Raw genomic sequence first — 18,876 nt, forward strand, 5'->3', positions numbered from 1 at the left:
TTAACATACTGTAGCTGGCGTTGGTTGCATTTCGCATCGTAGTATCGATCATTGTGAGCGCGTTAAGCGGATAAAATACAAATTTAAAATCATACGATTTAGTGGTCGTTATTTAAAGCGCTAAAATTAAAAATTTCACAAAGAAACAATTTCTATATATTTTTTAAAAATATTTTTTTTATAAAAGTTTATTCAAAAACAAGTGAACAATAAAAAAACTTAAAAAAAATTCGCTAATTATTTTAGCCAAAAGAAAACATTTTACAAAAACACTATATGTTATAAAGCCATATGTTAACAAATTAGCATTTGCAAAAAAATATACAAATTAAAAGCAAAAATACATATATCGGAGGTTTTTACATTATTTTTCGTTTATTTCTCATTATTTGCAAGTGCAAAAACAATATAAAAAAACAATATAAAAAATTTTTCGTCGGTCCGTGGTACATTACAACATATCTTTTGTTTCCTTCCTTCCTTTTTTTGTTTTGATTCGATTTTCTTCCGACAGACTTTGTTCTATCTATGCTGCTATTACGGATGACAGTTCTGTCAAAGATATCAACAGTTGGCGCAAATTACTTGTGATAATTCACAATACCCGCGTTTTGTTGTAATACTATCGATAGTGAAACGGTGTATGTGCGAGTGTGTCCAGAGCGGGTGACAGTGACATTGAAAACCCTTTTTGAGATTTCGGTCATTGTGCTTGTTAGGCCAGGAAGCCCTTAATTCAAAATTCCAGTGATTCTTGGGGTTGAAGTGATTGTTTAATTGCATTTATTTTTGGATTTCGTTTTTTGCCAAATTTGACTTTTTGTATACAATTGTGATTTTATCAGATATTTTAAGGTGAGTTAATAATATAACTGAGGTTTTTGTCCAGTAATTTAAATATAAACAAAAAGAGACAAGTTTTATGAGTAATATCAATAAATGAAATTTTTACAAAATTTTGACAAAACATCCTAAAGAAATGAAATTTTGACAAAATTTCCTATAGAAATGAAGTTTTTACAAAATTTCCTATAGAAATGAAATTTTCATAAAATTTCCTATAGAAATGAAATTTTGATAAAATTTCCTATAGACATGAAATTTTGACAAAATTTCCTATAGGAATAAAATTTTGACAAAATTTCCTATAAAAATGACATATTGACATAATTTTCTATAGAAATGAAATTTTGACAAAATTTCCTATAGAAATGAAATTTTCCCAAAACTTCCTATAAAAAGGAAATTTTAATACAATTTCTGATAGAAATAACATTTCGAGAAAATTTCGTATAGAAATGAATTTTTGACAAAATTTCCTATAGAAATAAAATTTTGATAAAATTTCTAATAGATATTAAATTTTGACAAAATTTCCTTTGGAAATGAAGTTTTGAGATTTTTTTATATAGAAATAAAATTGTCAGAAAGGTTTCTATAAAAATGATAATTTGAGAAAAAATCCTATAGGAATGAAATTTTGAGAAAAACTTTTTATACAAATGAAATTTTGAGAAAATTTCATATAAAAATGATAATTTGAGAAAAAAATCCTATAGAAATGAAATTTTTAGAAAATTTCCTATAGAAATGAAATTTTTAGAAAATTTCCTATAGAAATGAAATTTTGAGAAAATTTCCTATAGATATGCTATTTTGACTAAATTTCCTATAGAAATGAAATTTTGAGAAAATTTTCTATAGAAATGAAATTTTGAGAAAATTTCCCATAGAAATGAACTTTTGAGAAAATTTCCTATAGATATGATATTTTGACTAAATTTCCTATAGACATGAAATTTTTACAAAATTTCCTATAGAAATGAAATTGTAATAAAATTTCCTATAAAAATTAAATTGTAATAAAATTTTCTATAAAAATGAAATTTTAATAAAATTTCCTACAAAAATGAAATTTTAATACTATTTCTGATGGAAATAACATTTTGAGAAAGTTTCCCATAGACATGCAATTTTGACAAAATTGCCTATAGGAATGAAATTTTGACAAAATTACCTATACTGGTAGCCACCGCAAGGCGGGCATGCTATCCCACCTCAGTAATGTTGGTGATATTTCTGAGGGTTTCAAAGCTTCTCTAAGTGGTTTCACTGCAATGTGGAACGCCGTTCGGACTCGGCTATAAGAAGGAGGTCCTTTGTCATTGAGCTTAACATGGAATCGGGCAGCACTCAGTGATAAGAGAGAAGTACAATGGGCTGAATAGTCTAAGTGAGTTTGATACATCGGGCTGCCACCCAATCTAACCATCTCTCATACTCGCAGAAATGAAATCTTGTAAAAATTTCCTATAAAAATGCAATTTTGACAAAATTTCTTATAGAAATAAAATTTGAGAAATTTTTTCATACAAATGAAATTTTGATAAAATTTCCTTTGGAAATGAAATTGTAGGAAAATTTGTTATAGAAATGAAATTTTGAGATAATTTGTCAAAAAAATGAAATTTTGAGTAATTTTTTATATAGAAATAAAATTTTGAGAAATGTTACTATAGAAAACAATTTTTTAATAGAAAAATTTGAGAAAAAATCCTATAGAAATGAAATTTTGACAAAGGTTTTTATACAAATAAAATTTTGAGAAAATTATGAAAACATTTCTTATAGAAATGAAATTTTGAATAAATTTCCTACACAAATTAAATTTTGAGAAGATTTCCTTTGGAAGGAAATTTTGCCAAATTTTCTCAAATTTTTATTTATATAAGAAATTTTGTCAAAATTTCAATTCTATAGGAAATTTTGTCAAAATTTCCTTCCAAAGGAAATCTTCTCAAAATTTCATTTGTATAGGAAATTTAGTCAAAATTTCATTTGAAATTTTGGCAAAATTTCCTATATTAATTAAATTTTGACAAAATTTCCTATATTAATGAAATTTTGACAAAATTTCCTATATAAATGAAATTTTGACAAAATTCCCTATAGAAAAAAAAATTTGTCAAAATTGCCTATAGCAATGAAATTTGACAAAATTTTCGACAGAAGTAAAATTCTGAAAAAAAAAAATCGTATTGAAGTAAAATAAAAAAAAATCACTTTGGAAAAAAATTGTTAGAAAAATGTAATTTTGAAAGAAAATGTTTTAGAAATGAAATTGTGAAAAAATCGGGAAATGAAATTTGGGCAAATTTTCACACTATTTACTGGGTTAGGTTAGGTTAGGGAACAGCCCGATGTATCAGGGTCACTTAGACTATTCACCACATTGGTGAACTTCTCTCTTATCACTGAGTGCTACCCGATTCCATGTTAAGTGCAATGACAAGGGACCTCCTTTTTATAGCCGAGTCCGAACGGCGTTCCACATTACAGTGAAACCACTTAGAGAAGCTTTGAAACCCTCAGAAATGTCACCAGCATTACTGAGGTGGGATAATCCACCGCTGAAAAACTTTTTGGTGTTCGGTCGAAGTAGGAATCGAACCCACGACCTTGTGTATGCAAGGCGGGCATGCTAACCATTGCACCACGGTGGCTCCCTAGACATAACTGGGTTAAGTACTAATCAGAGGTTGAGAAACTAGCGAGTATTTTTGTAAAATTTTTGGTGGTTATCATGTTAATTAACATTTACTTAATATGTATTATATACAATCAATTGTTTAAAGTTCGAATTCCCTTAATTCTGTCTGGAAATGTGTGAAAACGTGATGACTTAATTATAAAAAGAATTATTGCAAATATTTAAATTTGTTATTGAATTAAAGAGGAATAAATAAATAAATAATTGAGAACTACATGTGCCAATATAAACAGGGTTCGCCAAAAGTTTATAGAGAATAGCCAGTGGTTTAGATACGAAATTTTATGCGAATACATACAAATATATATACATACGTACGTGTATTTGTGAATTACATATATGTACGCATGGGGGGCAAAATAAATACTACAAAATCCCATAGTAGTAAAAGAAATGAGCCACACAATTTATTGTCGCCTCTTCTTTGAAGGAAAGCAACCACAAAGTGATCTATTAATAGAATACTTATAGGCCTACACTAAAGCCATGTGGATAATAAGTAACAATTTATATCATTATTTGAATTTAATTTTTGTTTAGACAACTTGTTTCGGACGGCTGTTATTATTATTTTTTTTTTTGTAAATATTTTTTTGTAAATATTTTGCACACAGATATATTTGTTTGTTTCTTTGTTGTTTTGGTATTTGGAGCCAAAATGTCTGTCATAGCACAGACACACCTCTGTGGGAAAAAGTCTATTTAAAATAGTGAATTGATCAGTTATAAAAAATTATATTGAGGACCGGTTACCCTTTGTAAAAATGGCAACCACTGAGATATTAAAGAGTATAAAAAAATCTCTAGAACTAATTGTCCTTAAAATTGAAAATAAATGTTCAATATTTATTTTTGTAACTCAACTATAAAGCTAAAACGTATTCAGACATATGACATGTCAAGACCTGTTTTTTTTTTTCAAAACGCTTAGTACTTGAACTTTTTATTCGATGTCGAGATTGTATTTGGAATTTTAATTTGTGCACTCAAGAAAAAAAATTTACTTGAATTCCAAGATTTTGAATTTTCCTTAAGAATTTGGCCTAAAGGCCAAATATAGCATCTATAAATTAGACTTCAATTCTCATTTATCGAATTTTTGTTCTCTTTTTGTCTTTTTCTCTTTTTACCCGGCATTTTTTGTGTATTAATGTACAAAAAATGCCGGGTAAAAATTTAAATTATAAAATATACTTCGTTCAATTAAAAAAAAAAAGTTTTCTTAATTCAAAAAAAATCTCAAAAATGTTTTTCTTTACTTTAAGGGAAATTCGCGGTACTTCAAGGACATACCACTTTTTACACATAAATATATACATATTTTTACATATATATGTATATATTTTAATTTAAAATTTTTTAGAAATGGAATTTTGAGAAAATTTCCTATAGAAATGAAATTTTGACAAAATTGAGACCAACATAGAAGACACATTTCTCTGATATAAAGTTTTTTTCCTTTGTCCAAACGTCGATAAACTTTTCAATGAATTTGTTTTATCCTTATATTTAAGTGATTCGACTTAAAACTGGGTATCATTACATGAAAGAAAATTTTGTTTGGCTAAGGACAACTTGACTTTAATAATTCTGAAAAATTCCTTAAAACAAAAAAACTTTATTTTTTTTTTACTTTTTGTGACTTGGTTATCAATACATTATTTCAAAGATGTTTTTTACATGAAACATTGCATAATTTCTACTTGGAGTCGAGTCGAAATTTGGAAATTTAAATTTTCGTTAACACGTTATTAAAGGATTTTAATAGCACATGAAGAAAAAACCTGAAAAACCCGAATAAATTAATTTATTTTTTCCTAGAATCAAGTACGCAAAACTCAAAATTAAAAGGGAATTGTATCTTAAACGTATTTTTACTTCAATTCTCTACTTCCTTGGCTCGAAATCAATACCGAAATCATTAGTGTAAAGATAAAATCTTTGGAACCGGGCATGCTTTTTTTGTGTGAGAACGTATGGAGAATTTTGTAAATTAGGGTTGACACTAAAAAATACCAAAGTGTCGAACATCTCAAGACGGCAGCGTGTGATAGCTTTGTCGATCTGTGAAGGTCATAATTCAAATCAAAGGTAGTTAATTCGAACAAATCTAAACAGATTCTAAAATTTCATGTTATTTCCGGATAAAAACAAACAAAAAACAAAAAATTAAAAAATATATATATTACGTTTTACTTTGTTGCATTACATATCAGTCACTCTGTATGCACTACTTTTACGAATGTAAAAGTGTATCTAGTGGCTTAGAACACCAATATTTTAAGTAGTTTATGTACGACTTTTAACTTTACTATCTACCATCCCTAGTATAGACCCTCGTTCAAAATAAACATTAAAATATTTATTGATCAAACTCATCCTTATAATACAAATCATATATTTTATATGTTTAGCTAATGCAAATGTTTTGTAATATAGTAGACAGTGTTTTATGAAAAAATTATACATTTTAAAAAATGTACTGAAATGTACTATCAAAATTTAAATTTTGAATTTCCTGAATGTTTGAATGTTGAGGATGGCAATTATTTAAACTCCTGTTATTCATATTTATACCCTGCGCCACACTGTGGAACAGGGTATTATAAGTTAGTGCATATGTTTGCAACACCCAGAAGGAGACGAGATAGACACATGGTGTCTTTGACAAAAATGCTTAGGGTGGGCTCCTGAGTCGATATAGCCATGTCCGTCTGTCCGTGAACACATTTTTGTAACCAAGGGATTAGGTAGTAATTTAAGCTAAATCGACTTCGAATTTGGCACAAGTATGTGTTTTGGGTCAAAATAGAACCCTATTGATTTTGGAATAAATCCGTTCAGATTTAGATATAGCTCCCATATATATTTCGCCCGATATGCACTTATACGGCCCTAGAAGCCTGAGTATTACCCCAATTTGGTTGAAATTTTGCACTAGGAGTACAATTGGTAGTATAGTCAAATGTGCAAAATTTTATTGAAATCGGTTCAGATTTAGATATAGCTCCCATATATAGCTTTCGCCCGATATGGACTAATACGGTCCCTGAAGCCAGAGTTTTACTCCAATTTGGTTGAAATTTTGCACAGGGAGTAGAATTAGCATTGTAGCTATGCGTGCCAAATTTAGTTGAAATCGGTTCAGATTTAGATATAGCTCCCATATATAGCTTTCGCCCGATTTACACTCATATGACCACAGAGGCCAATGTTTTCCTCCGATTTAGTTGAAATTTTGCACAGGGAGTAGAATTAGCATTGTAGTTATGCGTGCCAAATTTGGTTGAAATCGGTTCAGATTTAGATATAGCTCCCATATATAGTTTTCGCCCGATTTACACTCATATGACCACAGAGGCCAATTTTTAACTCCGATTTAGTTGAAATTTTGCACAGGGAGTAGAATTAGCATTGTTGCTATGCGTGCCAAATTTGGTTGAAATCGGTTCAGATTTAGATATAGCTCCCATATATAGCTTTCGCCCGATTTACACTCATATGACCACAGAGGCCAATTTTTAACTCCGATTTAGTTGAAATTTTGCACAGGGAGTAGAATTAGCATTGTTGCTATGCGTGCCAAATTTGGTTGGAATCGGTTCTGATTTAGATATAGCTCCCATATACAGTCGAAGCTCGGTTTTACGAACGATATATTGTCAGGCCCTTTCGTTATTTAGAAAAATTCGTTAAATCGAACTGAAATTTAAAACGTTTTATAATCTTTAATTTTTATTGGAAATTCACATTTTTCTGTCATACAACTAGAGCTTTGTAAACACTGGATGAAATTAAGATGCTAAATACGTATTTAAATTATAATTTTACTTAAAATAGTCCTTTAAGGATTTTTGTACTACAACGACTTGTAGGCTTTTTTGAACGGCTTCTTCTTGAAGTTCTCGTAAAACTAAAGACTTGGATATATCGATGTTATTTTCTTCACTCCATTGAATGCATGTTTCCAAACATTTCATGGCATCTACATATCTTACTCTGGTCTTAGTTCTTGATGTATGCCGTAATACCTCAATGTTCCCTTCCTCATCCTCATCGCTAAAATTATCCTCCAAATCATGATCATTCCATTCAATTATATCGGCTGGACTGAAAGTGAGCTGAAGAGTTGGAGAGTATTGTAAATTTGTGTGATTAAAAACTGGTGTTTACTCACGGTGGGAAAAATCGAACTGAGCAATCGTACTCCGCGCCTTATGCAAACAACTTCATCTTGTTGAGTTAGGATGGAGAGAGGAATGTCTTCTTCATCGGTAGTTAACTTTTCACTCAAAATTTTGTTCCAACTACTCGCCAATGTTTCCTACTTTACGGATTTCCAAGCTAACCCAATCATGTTTGCTGCATCATACAGACTTAAGTTTTTTAAAAATTCCACTATGTTGTCTGATTGCGACGAAACAATTTTCGATAAAACGCTACTTCTATAATGCATTTTCAGCATACGAATTGGATTTTGATCCATTGGTTGAACAAGTGGAGTAACATTTGGTGGCATATAAAGCGTCCATATTTTCCCATCTTTAGTTTGCTTTGCCAACTCTTCTGCTGGTGGATGACAAGAAGCATTATCCAAAATTAACAATGCATTTAGTGGAAGCTTCTTCGATTTTAAAAAATGTTCAACCTAGGGAGAAAGGAAATCAATAATAATTTACATGAATTGCGCTCTAAAAACTACTCACCTCTGGAACAAACATTTCAAAAAAACAAACTTTGAATATACCGGAATTCATCCACGAGTTTTTTGCGTGGATATAGTTTAAGGGCAAAGTCTTGTTTCTGAAGGAGCGCGGCTGCTTGGATTTTCCTTATAAGCAAGGGTTTTATTCTTTTCGTACCAGACGAATTAGCACAATGGAGAACCGTCACTCTTTCTTTCGACAATTTTCTTCCGGGGGCCGTAACTTCTTCCGCGTGGACAAATGTTTTATTTGGAAGCATTTTCCAAAATAAACCTGTTTCGTCGGCATTAAAAACTGCATCAGGTGTTAACATATTCGATTTAATGATATCCTGTAATTCTTTTTTAAACGGTTCAACAGCGCCTGCATTCGAAGATAACTTCTCACCAGATTCCTTAAGTAGACGAATACCATATCTTTTTTTGAATTTCGTAAGCCAGCCTTCACTTGCATTAAATTTGCCACCCTTCGGTTTTCTCTGAATTTCAATAGCTTTTGTTTTTAATGTCATTCCACTCACGGGAACAAATTTTTTCCTTTGCTGAAGAAACCAAGCGTAAAGTTTGTTTTCCATTTCTGGGTATTCTCCTGCTCTTACATTCATACGAGACTTTGCCCCATTGTTTGTTTCTTTTAGATTCGAAAAGATCTTTTTTTTGTTTTTTTAAGGGTGCTTATTCACGACTTAGGAATTCCGTACTTGTTTGAAATTTCAGAAAGGCTTAAACCGTTTTTGCAATCATCTAGTATTGCTGCTTTTTTACCCAAAGGAATTCTTTTTCGACTCATTGATTTTTAATTCACAGATCGCTTTCGCAGCTAAATTGCAACTAAACTTACTGATGTTTGATGAACGCAACAAAAAAAAAACTTACGGTATTACATGCTGTTGTTCTTCTTTGTCTTTTGTTTCTTTACTCACATTTTGTATTTATGGCTTATTTTCCTATGATTTAAATATCATTCGTTAAATCGAGCGTAAATTTTTTCAGCCGTTCGTTATTTAGAATAGTCAATGTAATGAATTTGGACGTTCGTTAAATTGGATTTTCGCTAAATGGGATATTCGTTAAACCGAGCTTCGACTGTATATGTTTTTCTGATTTCGACAAAAATGGTCAAAATACCAATATTTTCCTTGTAAAATCGCCACTTCTTAGTCGAAAAGTTGTAAAAACGACTCTAATTTTCCTAAACTTCTAATACATATATATCGAGTGATAAATCATAAATAAATTTTTGCGAAGTTTCCTTAAAATTGCTTCAGATTTAAATGTTTCCCATATTTTTTTTACTAACATTGTGTTCCATCCTAGTGCATTAGCAGACTTAAATTTTGAGTCTATAAATTTTGTAGAAGTCTATCAAATTCTGTCCAGATCGAGTGATACTTAAATGTATGTATTTGGGACAAACCTTTATATATATAGCCCCCAACACATTTGACGGATGTGATATGGTATCGAAATTTTAGATCTACAGAGTGGTGCAGGGTATAATATAGTCGGCCCCGCCCGACTTTAGACTTTCCTTACTTGTTTTATTTTATCTTGAGCGAAAGATCTTCGATGTTTATGCTTTGTGAACGTTTGAAAATTTTAACATTTTTTTAAATTTATAATAAATTATAAAAATCAAAATTTGTTTTAATTCTATGGAAAATGTTGTAAATTTAATAATCTATTTCATTTCTATTTATTATTCTTTATTGGCCAATAATCAAATGCCTCGCTTATATTTTCTAAGAATAAGTTTCGAGTTCATCCATTAATGACAATATTTAAACGAAAAACGTGACTCTCAGTAAATCTCAGTTATTATTTTAATATATATATTTTTTTAATTTATTTAAAATTGTTGTTTGTGGTTTTATATTTAACATATATTGAAAAGGTACTATTTATAGAAGTGGTTTAATAGTATTACTATTAATGTTTTGAAGAATTTAAAAAAAAAAAAACATAATTTAGAAATTACAAATCTTATTTTTATTTTATTTAGTTTCTAAGAGTTAACACTTCAAATATTTTAATCTGTTTTTCTTGGTAAATTTTCAACACATGATTTTTGTTTCGTCTCATTCTAATTTAATATCTCTAAAAAATTACTTTACGGAATTATTAGCAAGGGAGAGGCGTTTAGGTAATTTAAAGACTTGTATGTTATTTCTAAATACAAAAGAACATCAATTTGCAATAGATGATTATTCACATGTTTTCTCTTCTGTTTTGAAATGATGTCAGTGTCTGAAAAGCGATTAATTCATTCGAATCAAGTTTGTTGCATGTAAGAGTATAGGTCACGAAAGAAACTCATCGAAAATTGTGATTCATCGTTCAAAAAATTTAAATTAATAACAATTAATGGTATGAATCTTTAAATTAATATTGTAGAACACCAATCTAGTAAATTAATAAATTGATTTGGGTAACCAAAATCATGAGTGAAAATGTCATTATTTAATTCAATACCATCATTTATTTTCTTAATAGAGGCCAGTTTAATAACCTTTTGACCCTTTCACAACCAAAAAAAAAATAAACAACTATTGTAAATCTATTTTTTTCTTTTCGACGCTGTTAAAAATATTAACTTCCCAGCAAAAAAATTTGGAAATTCTTCCAAAGGCACAACTTTAAAAGCACTTCCAGAAGATGCACTCCCAATGATGTTCTTTATTTTAACTACCCAGGAAGTTCTTTTAATTCAATTTTTTATATCCTGGTTTTTCATACTTTTAATGGGTAATTTTAACTTTTTTTGTTTCAAAAAGGTTAAAAACATTGTAAGAATTCATAAAATGGTAGAAATTATTTAAATTTTGTCTAAAAAAATGCTAAATCCAATCTGAAAAAATTGTGAATTTTTGAAAATATTTGAGGTCAAACGTTTCCCACAAACGTTAGGATCCATTAAAAATTTTAAAAAGTTATAAAAATAATTTTTTGGCAAAATTTCACAGACTTTTTTAATTTACATCCAAAACATTGAATTCGTATCACACCTAAAGACGTGATGCAAATTCAGTGCAACGGCTGTTGAAATGGAGGACTTCCATCCTATGACAAGCCCATGTTAAATTCATCGCTTCTGCGTCAATTTTGCACCACTTTCGGATCCAAAAAGAACATTTTCATTACTATTTTGTCGACGCTTTTTTGCTGGGTTAATATGCTTAAAAATTATGCATCATAAATTTTAGGGCCAGTAATTTGCATATTTGCATATTAATAATATTAAGGAAAAAATTCTTTGAAATAAAGAATTTTTAATAAAAAGAAAGTTCATAACTTTTTTCATTAAATTTAGGACACGAGCAATAACTTCCCTCCTTTGAAGTTGTCCTTGAAGTAAGGCAAATTTTGCTTAAAATAAAGAAAAACATTTTTGTTTTAAATATATCATATTTAAATTAACTCAAATATTGAATCTTTGGATAAAAAATAAAAAAAGGCTTTAAAATTTGGCGAATACTGTATCTTCGGATTAATGTTTTTTATTAAAAAGAAAAACAAAACTGTTTTTCCCTTGAAGTATCTTATATGTATTTTTTTTAATGACGTCTGAAGTGGACATTGGTCGTCAAAGGGTTAACCTTCACCTTCATCACTGTGAAAGTGTATTCTACAATTTTATTATGCTTATGTTTTAGAGATATCCAAAAAGCTCGTCCTTGATATAAATATTTTGGAATTTATTATTATTGTTTTATTGTATATGTTATATTCTAGATATTTTTTTAATTTAAATTTAAATTTCTATTTACAGAGAGCTACTTCCAAATTATGTCTAATACTGAGAAACAGGGTTTAAGCAAAATAAGAAGTAAGTATTAAATATAAATTGTTTTGATTAATTTTCAATATTAGAGCCATTTCAATTAATTTATATAGAATCTTCTCGAAAATTATGGTTAATTGAAATACCCATAAAATTGTCATTAAATTCATGAAACTTCAAAATTTCTTTCAATCAAGATCATATTATTGATGACCGATTAATAAACGGGTGTAGAATGATTTCCAGACCAAAAAAAAAAAAGAAAATAACACAGAAATGCTCATCGAAAAGATGGTGTCATTTTGCATTAACAATAAATAGTCCAATCAATGAAAAAAGGAGTGAACGAACGAACGAATCACCCTGGCACGGTCAAGTGTTGTTAACTCAATAGAATGTGACGTTTACTGCGTCTGTGGTATAAAAAGGGATCCGTTCATAATGTACAATGCTGGTTATACAAACAAAAACTAAGTGGGTTTTTTTGTGAGCTATCTAGAACATCGTTGCACTGGTGTTCTATCCAAAACATCTCATCAGTGCAAATCGAGTCGGTGTTGCCAGATTGCATTTTGATCAAGTGACGTTTATAATTTGTCGAATAACATGAAATTAAAAGTGTTAAAGTGTCACACATAATTACAGCTCTAAATATTTATTACTATTTGAGCACTTTATTACAAATGTAAGAATTCACTTGTTATCTCCAAATTTTTTTAAACATCTGATGCCAGTGTTGCACAGTTTTGGGTATGTCCTGGATAAAAGAGTAGTCCGTTTTCTTTTAGTCCATCACGGCTTGGGTACCCAGTACTAAAAGAAAACAAACCCATTATTATTATTATTATTATTATTATTATTATTAAAAGTTGTCAATTAAAGAAATAGTAAATTTATTTTTTTATCAACCACTTTTACGCTTTTATTTAAAATATTAATTATCCCAATGAAAAATCCAACTAAATTTATTATTATTGAAAAATCATATGAACTCTTATAAATTTAAAAATAATAGTGCCGAGAAATCAATAATTTTTTTATCAAATATTTTATATATTTCTAATGAGTTCTGCAATTGATAAGCAATTGAGAAGTTATTTCAATTAAAAATTAATATCGTACTTGAATAAGAAAAGTTATGTGTCATTTTGATTGGTGTGGTAATGTGACCATCTAAAATTCTTGCCTACACAAAAATAATTTCATGAAAATTTTTCCAATTAAAGTCTTAATTGAGTTTTAGAAAATATTCAATTAAATATTTAATTGATTTAACAAATTTTTTAATTGAAACAAAAATCAATCACAAACATTAGTAATATCAATTAATTTTTTAATTGATACTATCATTTCCGTGATTGAAGACATTTCAATAAAAAATTAATTGGATCAATTAATTTCGTGATTGAATAAGAAAAATTTTTTATTGAGTGTATGTAAGTAATTAAACAATTATTTAATTAAATACAATTAATCGAATTAACCATTTCGTTAAGGAAATTGTTGAAAGTTTTTAATCAACATATTAATTGTTTGATAAACATTTAATTAAATCGAAATATATCATTAAATTTTTACTCAAATTTAAAGAAAAATCCAATTCTCCTATGAAATTACAATAAAATCATTTAATCATAATATATCATAAATAAATCAAAATATAATAAATGATTGAATGCCTTAATAAAAATATTAATTGAGTTTTGCTTTCAAAATCAAATAAATTTGTAATAGTATATATTTTTTATTTATTTATTTATTTATTGTTGTATATATTATTTATTTATTTTTTTATTTCTACTTAATTCTGTGTGATTTAAGATTTCTTAGAAACACACAAAAAAAATCTGATTCAATCATGAAATTAATTAATCCAATTAATATTTTAATTGTAATTCCTTCAATCACGAAAATGGTAGTATCAATCACAGAGTTAATTGGAAATTAAATATATTCTTGATTAAACAATTAATTGATTATGTCGGCAATTGCAATTAAATTTTTAATTAGTTCAATTAAAAAATTATTTGATTTTTTCCGCAAATAATTCATTGAATCATCAATGAATTATTAATAATTATTTTACCTTTTGATTAAATAATTTTCTTCAATTTTCCGATAATAACTATAGTTCGATTTTTCTTTCGATTTGAGCCAAAAATGTAATGAGTCTAGTATGTATCAAGAAACTAATGTTCAGTTATATTTTTATTTGGAAATATTATTTAATTAAATTAACTACTAATAAAGGGAACAATTGGAGTCAAATTTTAACACACTGTTTCATTTCAATTTAAAAAAAAATATTTGAAATGCAAAAGTTTTGATTAGAAGGTGTCATTTGATTTTAAAAAGTTTCATTTAAAATGAAAAAGGTTTCATTTGAATTGCAAAATATTTCATTTATAGTGAAAATGCTATTTATAAAATTCAAACTCATTTTCAAAGCATATGTTGTCTTTCTGTGTGTTTTGAAATGTTGTAGTTAATTTCGCAATTGAGCATATGCAAATTTTTTTTAAGAGTAATTAAAATCTTCTATAATTTGTGACACAATTAACATCACGCCTTATGATGGGCTCACCCTTTATTTGAAGTAATGTGTCAACAGTCCACATGAGTTTATTATACCATGATGATGGCTATTCATTTCGAAGTGTTTGTCTATATATATATAGATATAGAATATGAAATCACTGTCGCCAAGAGCTATTGGGACGAGCCTCTTTTTTATTTTAATTTACTTTGCTAGGCATAATATGCGTAAATAATGTAGAGGTATGGATGTTTAGGCACAGTTCTTGGCACATGCACAATTATTGGATGGATGGATAGATAGTATTGCTCAGTAGCTTTTTCATTTGTTTTTTATTTTTGATCGGGATTTTTTTTTAATACGCATTCCGATATCAAGTGTTATGTTACGCGTATTCAGTTCTCACATGTCAATCAGGGTAAATAGACAGGTATATGTAAGCGTCAAACGTCAAATTTATTTCATGATCTGGTCTAATTACAGTAAATAGAATGAAATAGGCAGAACAGAACTCAGAAGAGTTGTATTTTATTTTCTGATTTAATCACGAAATTCAATTAATTTGTTAATGGAAATTTCTTCAGTCACGAAAATGATAGTATCAATTACAGAATTAATTAGAAATAAAATTGTACTTGATTAAAAATTTAATTGATTTCTTTAGGACTTTCAATTATTTTTTTAATTTAACAAATCAATTATTTATTGTATTGTTATTTATTTATAGTTAATTCACCTCTAGATAAAATAAATTTTATGTAATTTCTTATGTATTTTCTGATAATTGGATATTTTTTGGATTTGAGTCAAAATTGTAAGAACCAATATATATATTACTAAGAACATGGTTTTACTGATTCAATCACAAAATTAATTGATCCAATTATTTTCCTTAATTGAAATTGCTTGAATCACGAAAAGTATCAATCACATAATTAATTGGAAATTATAAATATTCTTGATTAAAAAATTAATAGATTTTTTTTACCACATTCAATTAATTTTTTAATTTGTTCAATTAAAAATTTAATCGATTTTTGCCACAAAACTCTTTTAATTTTTAAAATGTGGTAATCAATTATTTATTTATTAATTTTTATACGATTTTTTTTGATTTTTTTTTTAATTGATTCAAAATTTAGTGATTCTTGTATTCCGAACAGAATTTTCCATTATATTAGTTTTTAATTTAATAAAATTTTTAATTAAGAAAATTAATTCTTTAATTAAAAATGTAACAATTTTCTTAACTAACTTTATATTTTAAATTGATTTCATTGTTTCAGTTAATTTTTTAATTTATTACGTTTTCAACTTCAATTTTGATTTTTAATTAGATCAATTCATTTTCTAATTGGTCACCGATATTGTCAATCCCGTGATTAAAATTGAATTTCGCAATAGTATACGAGGGAAAAATTTTCACCTAATTTGTTTTTCAATTAAAATCTTAAATGAGTATGAAGAAATAATCAATTAATAATTTAATTGATCCAATTCATTTTTAAATTAAAACTAAATAAATAAGTCACAGAAAAATAATTTTTTTCTTAAATTAAGAAATTAATTGAATTGTTTTCAATCACAGAAATGATAATGCCATTTACCATGGTAAGGGACACAGAATCCTGCAATAAAATCCTTGGATTCTGTATTCCTTAACTCGAAAACGGCCATCGACTGCCGCAAATCTCTCAACGAGATGGCTGAGCAGTATAATATTTGCCTAATATGGGTGCCTGGCCATAGGAACATACCGGAGAACTGCGAAGCGGATGCGTTAGCAACATATTCCAGTGGAACTAGAATCTGTTGGTATGCTTCTCGCTACCGGCAAGCTTTTACTGCGTGAGAAGGCTGTTGTGATGGCAAATTTTCGATGGTAGAATTGCAAAGGCTGTATCGACACCAAGCAAATATGACCCCATTTAAACTTAAACCGCAGACTAGGTTAGGTTAGGTGGCAGCCTGATGTATCAGACTCACTTAGACTATTCAGTTCATTGTGATACCACATTGGTGAACTTCTCTCTTATCACTGAGTGCTGCCCGATTCCATGTTAATCTTAATGACAAAGGGACCTCCTTTTTATAGCCCAGTCCGAACGGCGTTCCACATTGCAGCGAAACCATTTAGAGAAGCTTTGAAACACTCAGAAATGTCACCAGCATTACTGAGGTGGGATAATCCACCACTGAAAATGTTTTGGTGTTCGGTCGAAGCAGGAATCGAACCCACGACCTTGTGTATGCAAGGCGCGCATGCTAACCATTGCACCACGGTGGCTCCCAAACCGCACACTAGATATGCTAGTGTTCTCAAGACGTCAGATTTCACCCTGATATCTGCTATAACGGGTCGCTGCCTTATAGGCGATTTTTCAAAAACTATTGGCGCGAAGCATAATGACTACTGTATGAGCTGTCATGATGGGGAGGAAAAGGAATGAATTAAACACCCCTTGTGTGAGTGTCCTGCTTTTTGTGTAAGGCGTAAGCAAATATTAGGGGCATATAGCTTTAGATTACTGGCGGACCTGGAAAATGTTAACGCAAGCAGTCTGCTAATGTTTTTGGAACATTCCGGTTGGTTCAACAGAAGGAAATAATCGAGAAGGTTCAGCGGTTAAAACTAGAAGTGCGCATATGTAATAGGTACTTTTAGTTAATGTGGTATCACAATGGACTGAATAGTCTAATGGCGATTTCGATTGGGAAAAAAGGTGTAATATTCTCGAAATTGATTGCCAAATATAAAGGACACTGTCATAGATTTTGGATCCTGTATCCCCCACAATATTTTGAATTAACAATAACTTTGGAATGACACTATTATTTGAGCGAAAATACAATAAGGGAAAAAGTAGTGTAACACCAGGGCCACATATTTTTTGCGAAACGAAAACGCCCTAAGTGAGCCTGAAACTTAAACGGGCTGTCACTTTAACCCAATCATGGTCAATTGAAATTTTTTTGCTTTAATTAAAAAAACATTAGTCGAATCAATGATATTTGTAATTTATTATGTTTGCAAATGTCAATAAAATTTTAATTGAAGAAACATTGTTAAATACTATCTGCGAATTGTTTTGTTATTGTTGGTTTATTCTTCAATCATTATTGTTGTTTTTGATTTCAGCTTAAAACCATTGCGTTGACTAAACTACAAGAGTAGCTTAACCAAGAGGGGAAAATACTGCCAAATTTATTTGGGCAAAGCCCTATAGACTGCAATATTCCCACATTCCTTATCAGCATCCTCTACTTGCTGCAAAACTATCAACCAATTATCAGAATAAATTATTGTAGTTCACTAAACCCAAAGTGAACCACACTAGAACCTTCCGAAAAAAGATTATTGATAGTCAGCTGAAATAAATCTTTGTACAAACATCTCTCTTTTCCTTTTGCCAATGTCAAATCATCAATTTGAGTGCAGTTGGCAAATTAATTGAGTCAATTAATTTTTTCTCATTGAAACAATTACAATTAAAATTAATTTATATCAACAATTTTGTGATTGAAAAATATTTTTCCATGTATATTAAATAAAAACATTCATATTTATAATAGTAATTATAATAATAATTTTATATTTATAATTGGAAATATTTGTTTTTATTTAATTAAAATTGCAATTGGGGGCAATTAATATTATATTTAAAAAGTTAAAAATTTTCAATAATTGTCTTCACTGCTTTGTGTGTGTGTTTTTTTTAAATTTGATTAAAAAGTTAATTGTACCAATTAGTCTTTCAATCAAAATATCAATAAATTTTTTAATTGGAAATATTTTGGTTATATTTTTGTCCTATTTATATTTATGAGAAAAATGAATTAATGTGCTCTCCACTTTTTAAAATTTCCACAATCATTGGCGCCAAATTATGGAATTTTTTTATCGTTTAGTTCACAAAATTTTTGAGACAGGCTTGGGATAAGGTGACTTTGAAAACAAAAATAATTTGAAAAAAAAAAACAAATAATTTTTTTGCAAGAAAAATAAATAAATACAATTTAGCATCAACTTAATGGTGGTCATTTTTTTGTGTATAATCCAAATTCTCACATACTTCTCATTAGTTTGTAAAACTGCTACTTCCAATATATTTCTTTTGCGAATTACACATAGATCATGTGTGTCCTTTGTATATTACAAAAAAAAAAAAACAGATTTGCATATGTCACATAATGTGACACGTCATTTGGAATCTACTATGTAGGAAAGTATTCTCAGTTATTTGATATTGAATGGCCATTTGTTTTTTATTATAATATCTGGAGTCACTGTATGAATACATATA

General features: G+C 28.7%; 1 protein-coding gene across 2 annotated transcripts in view; it reads left to right on the forward strand.

Annotated features, from left to right (window-relative positions):
- Positions 1-18,876, forward strand: part of LOC142226920 (sialin) — a 101,196-nt gene that overhangs the window by 31,890 nt on the left and 50,430 nt on the right. Inside the window, exons 1-2 of one of the 2 annotated variants that reach the window (XM_075297171.1) lie at positions 13-855; positions 12,025-12,081. In XM_075297171.1, coding sequence (XP_075153286.1) covers positions 12,042-12,081 — 40 coding nt within the window. In that variant the 5' untranslated portion in view covers positions 13-855; positions 12,025-12,041. Of the gene's footprint in view, positions 1-12; positions 856-12,024; positions 12,082-18,876 lie in introns of those variants that run through there. The other variant, XM_075297172.1, reaches the window with a different exon arrangement.

The sequence above is a fragment of the Haematobia irritans genome, chromosome 2 (assembly GCF_050003625.1).
Source record: "Haematobia irritans isolate KBUSLIRL chromosome 2, ASM5000362v1, whole genome shotgun sequence".
Classification (NCBI taxonomy): Eukaryota; Metazoa; Arthropoda; class Insecta; order Diptera; family Muscidae; genus Haematobia; species Haematobia irritans.